Below are 8,270 nucleotides of genomic sequence, written 5' to 3' on the forward strand. Positions count from 1 at the left end.
GTAACCATAACCTAATTGTAACCCCAACACTAAAACCACAATTTGAGTCTCAAAAAAGCCTTTACACTTGTTGGGACCGGGATCGGTCCCCACAAGTATAGTAAACTTCCAATGTTTGGTCCCCACAAAGATGTTAATACCCGTCCACACACACACAGACACTTATGTAGTTCATAAAAATCCTTAAAATCAGACACTTTTTCCTGCAAAGATATAATTAAAGTTTTTGTATTAAAAGTGAGTGTGAAGGTTTCAGTATAAAGGATGAGTGAAGGAACTGAGAGGTCAAAAACCACTTTGTGAACTCTCATTGTGAAGCTGGGAATTTTCACCCTCTCCATCTTTGTGTCTTGCAATTGTACGTTATCAGGGGAGGGACTGATCATTAACACTCTGGGTCTGAGTGTAACACAAGGCTGAGGGCTTGGTTTCGCCCCCTGGTGGTCAGTAAATTCAACCTAGAAGCTATGTCCATATTATATTTATAGTGACGGACTGATTTGTCACATACTTTGTCACATATTGTGATGGTGTTTGTAGCATTTCGTTTTTGGGTTTTTTTGCTGTTATTGTTGGTTTTGTTTTTTTTGTTTTTTGGGGTTTTACCCCCCAAAAATATCCAGTATATCGACAACCTTCTCTGATGGATCGGAGACACGGTAATTAATTCCAGTTCCCTTGCACCACTAAACTCATCCCACTGCTGCCTCCTCCTGGACCTTCATGTCGTAGGTTCGGAAGCTCTGCTCCGTCCAGCAAGCCCCTCCGTTATGGGTCTGGGCTCTTTGGAGGACAGCTTGCTGGTAGAGCACAGGAGGGTCTCTGAGCGTCCTGCTGTGGGCCGGGCCTCGCACGTTCATGTCGGGGAAGCAGTGGACACACACGCAGGTCTCTGTTGGCAGGGAGTCGTCTGATGGCTCGAGGTTAACGGGGCAGCTCGGAGACGTTAGAATATCTATAAGTGAAGAAGGCAGACCCTCGTTAAACTGCTCAGCGTTTCCAGTGTTTTTTTAGTTCATTCCAGACTAACCTTTGGAGCTTTTTCCAAGTTGCCTAGCTGGAATACCAGTCTCCTGTCCCGGCCTGGCCTCGCTCTCTTTCTTCTTCTTGGATTGACTGCCCTTTGTGGATCCTGGGTTAGAGGTTTTGGCCTTGCCTCCTCTAAAAAAGGCTACAAAGGCCAGAAACAAGCTAGAAAACAGCAGCGCCAGGCACACAGCCAGCAGGGAGTAGATGAGGATATCAGAGTCTTTCAGTGTGGAGGGTCCTGCGACAACTTCAGCTAGGAAAGAAGGAGGACAGATCTTTTGACTGAATGTTTCTAGATTCAAATGTCAGGTATATAAGCTCTGAACAATATTAGTCAATCAGAACAATTTGATAAAATTTTGATATTTTCCAATACTTCCTTCTTTAAGGTTTAAAAACACAGAAAAACCCCATCAGGACAAAGGTCACCGAGGGGTCAGCACTCACTCTGGCAGTGTGTGGCGCATTCTGGAGGATGTGTGCCGCAGATCTCTTTACACTCTATACATTTGTTTAGCAGCTTATCGTAGTAGTGGCCAGGTTGAGTCTTACAATTTACAGCCTCTGATGCAGAAGGAGACAACGTGAGAGGAGACGCAGAAGACATGTAAGAAACTGAACTTTGTGGGTTTAGGAGTATCTCTGCTGTTGCTATTACCTTCAGGAAGAAAATCAAATATCAGAAATACATGTTACATGTATATGTCTTCAAGTTTATGTGTAATTCTAGCTGGATTTGAAGTTGCAATCTTGGAAAAGTTGCATGAAAAAATGCCCCTGCATGTGTCTGTGAATGCATGTGTGTGCTCTCACCACAGAAACTTCTGCATCTGCTGATTACAAGTGATTTCTGACATGTCCCCAGACAGTCCATACACCCCACCAAAGCATCCCGATACTGACCTTCAGCACAGCCTCCACCCATCGGCCTGATAACCCTCACACTGAAACACACACACACACACAAAGGGACCAAAACAAATGATTTTATTATTTTCTTTCTGTCTTTGTGACTTCATCTCTATGAAAAGTTTATTTATAAAGAAACTTTACAAAGATGTGTGGCTGTAAACGAGCAGCTGTGGCATTGGCTAACTACAGATGTGTAAATTATGTTGGTTATTTTATGTGCATGTTATCCTGGTATTTATATATATGAAAGCAAAGCAGCTGTGATATGTAATGTATGCAGTGTGGATTAGTAGAAGTGGGAATCACCATACATCCCTCGATACGATATTATCACAATACTTAACGCACGATATGATATTATTGCAATTTTTTAAAATATTTTTCAATATTCAGATTCTGTACATAAAGGTAAACTTTATCAATATTAATTTTATCTAATATCAAAGTCTCACACTCAGTCTTTCTCTCATTTCAGTTTTATTGTTGACAAACTGAACGGTTTGTATTACAGTCTAGTCCAACTTAACTGAATCAACCATCTGGTACAATTATAGCTATTCTGAACTATGAAATTTATGAAAACTATGCAGCCCATTCAGCAACTGAAGAATTTGAAAGTAAATTAAAACAAAATATAATTTTACATTAAATAAAAAAGTTTTAAACTTAATTAAAATAAAACATGTCTTAAATTAAAATAAGTAAACTGTCATGTTTATTGCTGCCAAAAACAAGTTAAACACATTTGGACAGTGAAGGAATGTCAGGATTCTTGCTCAGAAAAAGGATCAACATGCTCTGAAGTCAGAGCACAAAAACCTTTTTTGTAACAAAATATCGATTTCTGCTGTCCCTGTATCGATACATTATTAGCAAACAAAATATCACGATACTACACAGTATCGATTTTTTCCCCCACCCCTATGGATTAGACTGCTAGCTCTATCCTTGACCCAGTGAAACTGAATTATTTTAGAAATCGAGGCTTTACTGAGAAATATCTCCGTTTTTGTCCTCTTTTTGTGTTTTCCACACGTTTTTGGAGCAAAACTTAGCATAGCTCCAACCAGCATCCTTTTAGAAATCATGTACTTTCTTCTTAAGCATATTTTTCTTTGCTCCAGTGAGCACTGAGTCATCCAAGTGCAAAAAGATGCAGATCTCTACACCTCCTCCGCCCTGCGCTGCTTTCACATAGAGCGCTAAGACTAATGCCCGGGTATATCCGTCACACCCCAGCGAGCAGCACTCTGTGTCTAATTCAGGATTCCTATACAGTATGTTCTCTCTTTAACTTTCAGAAACACATATAAAGTCCCCAGCGTCTGAATTCAGAGTACCTTTTAAATGCACTTGGCCATTTCTGTGCTTATTTATGGAGGGCGTTTCTTATTGTTTTGATGTTTGGAATCTACAGAAGGACGTAAACTGCGTTCAAACTGATAGAAAACATTATTTCTTGTTATAAAAGCCTCAACGAGCTACTTGGTTTGTTATGAAGGTCCTCTATGGGAACTTAACCAGCACTCGATAAATGGATTTGATTCTCACCTGCGTTTCAAATGCTAACGAAGCACATTTATCTTACTTGAGCCGCTGCTATAGGCTGTTAATGATGTTGGCAGAGATGACTTACCAAGCGAGATGAAGACGCGGAGGGAGAATCCTTGATTTGAAGATGAGAGTGACACAAGCCTGTATTTCAGCGTGGAAGCTAATTTAAATATACACTTAGTGCCTGACTGGGGACTTCCCCCTATGCATGAGGAGGATCCTCCCACTTAAACACACACACACAGAGTGAGGTCAGACAAGAAAAGTGCCTATATACTGTAGTCACTTTCCCTTGGACTGTATTTTGAGACTGAGTGTAGGCCATAGAGTAAACACGATGTCTGGTACTGAGTGTCTGGCACATGGAAGTGTGAGACAGTTCACTGCACTCTAGTGACTTCCACAGTCACCTGACCGGAGCACTCTTGGGATGTGGTGCAGCAGGAGATTCACATCATGGATGTGCAGCTGATCAAATCTGCAGCTGTGTGATGCTGTCATGGCAATATGGACTAAAACATCTGAGGAATGTTTCCAGCACCTCGGTGAATCTGTGCCGTGAAGAATTAAATCTGAATACAAAGGAGTGCTGGCAAGGTGTACCTAATAAAGTGTCTGAAGGTTGTAGAGGGGTTGAATCACTTTTGGAGCGAGCTACAAGAGGCTGTTAGGAGAACTCATCATTATTATTTTAGTCCACTTAATTACACTTGAACTACATAGAATATGAAATACCCTCTACATCTTTTTTTTTAAAGAATATAAAACATTCATTAAAAAAGAAAAGATATATGGCCTAGAGCTGAGACACCACATTTATTCCAGTTTGATCTTAAGTGGGCCAGGCCACGTGTAATCCCTGAGATAGATTAATATCAGAAAAACAGTCCAATTTCGACAAAATGTATACATTTTGGGGGAGGGGGATGTTTTTTTATATGATAATAAAAACACTGCTGTAGTAAATGCAAGAAATCTGTCAGCACGACTCTCTGGGCTTAATCTGCAAGAGGTAAATGTGTAAAATTATAAACAGAAATTTCTTGTTTATTCACAGAAAATTTCTATTGTAGTGAAAAAAATTGATTTAATTTTGGGGGAAAATTGGATCAAGGTTGAGTTTAAATGGGAAAATCAGTCAACACTTTGTGTTACCCACAATGTTTTATGGCTCGTCTTCAGAAGTGACATCGACATACTGGGCCTTGGGAGACATGAGTTTCTAGGCTGGCTACGCATGTGACCTCATTGTTAGCACCCACCAACAACACATAACAGGCTGATGTTGATATATTGTAATAAAGACAAACTGATGTGACCATGATCATGGAGAGGTCTTCATTAGCAGGAAAAGCTGTAAAACTTAGAAAGAAAATACAATTAAAAATACAAAATTTATGCCCTAACTCATATTTTATAAAAACATCCAGTGGGCCAGATTGGAGTCTTTACAGGCCAATTCTGGCACCTCGAACTAGAATATCAATAATAATGGATTGGATTTATATAGCGCTTTTCAAGGCACTCAAAGCGCTTTACAATGCCACTATTCATTCACTCTCACACACTGGTGGAGTGTGTGAGACCGCAAGCTACGGTCATAGCCACAGCTGCCCTGGGACAGACTGACAGAAGCGAGGCTGCCATATTGTGCCATTGGCCCCTCTGGCCATCACCAGTAGGTGGTAGGGTAAAGTGTCTTGCCCAAGGACACAACAACCAGGACAGAGAGCCCGGTTACAGATATGCTTCCCAACCCCCTGAGCCACGGTCGCCCACATATCAGCAAAGTTTGCCTTTTAGGCCTTTAGTGTGTTTTTAGATCATTGTGCAAAATGCTAAAATGCTGCTACTACAGATCAGAGTGTTTTACTTTGTTAAACTAGAAAAATGTGCCAATTTAATCATACTAAAAAAACTTTTTAAATAAGAATTAAGATTTGTGCAGCTCCGTGTTCCAGTCTTCGCACACGGAGCTCCTACAGTGACTCAGTGTTGACAGATATTAATGCACTGCTGAGCGTGCCTGACACTTGTTGGGAAGATGTGAGTAAACTTTCTCGACATCAGTGTGAAACTGCCGGGCAGTTCCACACCATGTGTTTTACACCACGCTGAGCACAAACCATGACTGCAGTGTCTTATCTCTGCTTCAGTTCTCATATGAACAAGGATTTGCGTACAAAGATTTGTGTCTGTCTAAAACTGAGACCGAATACAATGAACTATTTTTAAGCAAGGCGAGAACACCTGATCTTGGTAAAAACGTGCCTTTGACATGGAGATTTAAACCTCTCAAGCCCTGCACGGCTTTATCTCAGCTCCTTTGTCACTGAAAGGTCCTTTTTGTGATTTGAGATCCCCTCAAAAAAAGTGTGCTCGCAATATACTATTAAAAAGTCACTGCTGGCATTAGATTGAAACTGAGATTAGTAAAGAGGGCGACTTGGACGAGTGTGGAACTAAAATGTCAGTTTGAAAGACAATGATTAATCTCCCAAACCCTGAGGGAGATCTGGAATAAAAAGTTTCAGATATGAGTCTGAGATTTTCAGGGAGGATCTGCTAAGCAGCTGTAAGAAGATAACGGAAATTATGTGGCGAGATGTCATTAAAAGGTGTTAGTTTTGTTTTAAAGCACTCTCATTTAGTTCTGCTTTCTGACACTGTTAGTAATACAAAGAGTCCACTGCTCCCCCTCCCCGATAAAACAACTGCAGGTGCAGGAGCTTATCCTAGTGTGCACCCCTGGTCAGACCACGCAGAGAGACAAACAAGCCTTCACACTCACATTCACATCTACTGCTGATTTAGAATCACGGCTCAGCCTAACATGCATGTGTTTGATCTGTGGGAGGAAGTCAGAGCACCCAGAGAAACCCCCCACAGGGACAGGGAGAACATTCAAACGCCACACAGAAACCCAGGACCTTCATCTATGGGCGGCGCTGCTGTATATCATGGTCATCTATCAAATAAATAAAGTCAAGAAATGACAACCACAACTTTGAACGCCATCAGCCCGTAGGAGTGCTTATTGCACTTACAGGGTCACGGTACCACACTGGCTTCCCACTCATCGAAGCCTGAGAAACTGACTCAGTCTCTGACCCTGAGGTTCTGTAGCAGAAAAATCCAACAATCTAGAATCCAATCTAGAGCCAATCCTGCACAGTTCTACCAGAAAAAGAGTGTATAAAGCACTCAGAGTGCTTTATACAACGTGTCTCATTCATCCAGTCAGACACAAGCATTCCTCACCCCTGCTATATCTAAGTGTTTTCTAACGTTCACTAATAAACGCCTTGGAGAATAATTTGGGGTTCAGTTCCTTGCCAAAGAGTACTTTAGCATGGAAACTGAAGCAGCTAGGGATTAAACCACCAACCTTTAGTTAGTAGGTGCTCTACTGCTTTACTGCTCGAGCCACAACCACATAAATCTGCTGGGCCTTGAGTTAGAACCAGTAATGTCAGTGGTGACAGGAAGGGCTAGTGCAGGAAACCTCTAATGATTTGCAGATGCAGTTTTTCATCCAATGAAATGCATCACAGATTCTTTTAGTCAAAATAATTCTCAAAGGCGTTCAAAAAGTGGCCTGGTTTTCGAAAGGCACCAGGCAGCACCTCTGCACCAAAGCCACACTGGTGGAAGGTGTTTGTTAAGAAAGACTGACAGAACAAAGCCAATCAATGGTTACATAAACAAAAGAGGAAACACGGCCATTAAAAATGCATATTAACAAACAAATTCATCACTGGGATTCAAACTACAGGAGCATGCTTGAGCAAGTGAGCCGTAAATAATCAACTTCCACTTTGGCTACATCTGTATGTAAAACACCTAAATGCAAGTCACCGTGTGAGACAAAAAGAAGCAGAATTTGAGGAAGAGCTGCACATGGATGACTCGGCTCCATGTTGACTCACAGTGAAAGCAAAAGATTGGTCATCAGATTTGATCTAATCTGCACCAAAGTGTTAAATGCAAAATATTGGAGAGAAATCAAAACAAAACTAACAAAAAACAACAAAAAAAGAAGAAATAGTTTGACAGGAAATATTTTTGCATCACCAAGGTGGTTCCCATAGAGCTATTAGCCAAAAACGTCCCATATAAGTGATTTACAGTAGATGAGCTGAAGTATCTGAAAGTCATGTCATGTCAAAAAGGAAACAAAAATCCAACAAACACCTGACAGGACCATAGAGATGGACTCTTCAGCTGATCTATCTGCAGTTCACCCAAACCTCTTAATAGAGGGGGGGCTTCTTAAGGAAGAGAAACAGTGGGGGAAAGCCTCAGGTGTGCCAAAATACACAAGATTTGAACTGAAAATCAGTGGCAACAGGTCTGTTGGAGAGATGAGTCCAAATTTGAAACTTGTAGCTAAAATCAGCTTCAAGGATGGAAGTCAGGAAAGATACACAGCAGTAAGTGTCATGGTTCCATTGTTTCATGGAATTATAGTTCGATTCCGCTCCACCACACAATATGATGAAAGTCTCTGATTGGCTATAGTTTCACTCTTCAACATGACAATTCAGTTCAGTTTCTTTTCAGTTTTAATTACACAATGCCAAATCACAATTTGCCTTAAGGTGCTTAATGTTGTTTTTATACAGAGAAAACCCCAATGACCGCACAAGTGCGTCATCTGGCTTAATGGATAGAGCTGGGCATCATCTGCATAGCAGTGAAAATTTATGATATGGCTTTGAACGATAGTACCTAAAGGAAGCATGTATAATATCAACAGAGCTGGTCCTGGTGAG

General features: G+C 41.0%; 1 protein-coding gene across 1 annotated transcript; it reads right to left on the reverse strand.

Annotated features, from left to right (window-relative positions):
• Window positions 1-692: 692 nt before the first annotated feature.
• tnfrsf13b (TNF receptor superfamily member 13B) lies at window positions 693-3,643 on the reverse strand. Its single transcript, XM_006796990.3, has 5 exons — window positions 3,578-3,643; window positions 1,843-1,973; window positions 1,477-1,593; window positions 1,031-1,282; window positions 693-955 (listed from the first exon to the last, which is right to left on the reverse strand). The coding sequence occupies exons 2-5, from the start codon at window positions 1,952-1,954 to the stop codon at window positions 693-695; spliced, it is 744 nt and encodes a 247-aa protein (XP_006797053.3). The 5' UTR covers window positions 1,955-1,973; window positions 3,578-3,643.
• Window positions 3,644-8,270: the final 4,627 nt, after the last annotated feature.

The sequence above is a fragment of the Neolamprologus brichardi genome, chromosome 8, assembly GCF_056152115.1.
Source record: "Neolamprologus brichardi isolate AB-2024 chromosome 8, ASM5615211v1, whole genome shotgun sequence".
Classification (NCBI taxonomy): domain Eukaryota; kingdom Metazoa; phylum Chordata; class Actinopteri; order Cichliformes; family Cichlidae; genus Neolamprologus; species Neolamprologus brichardi.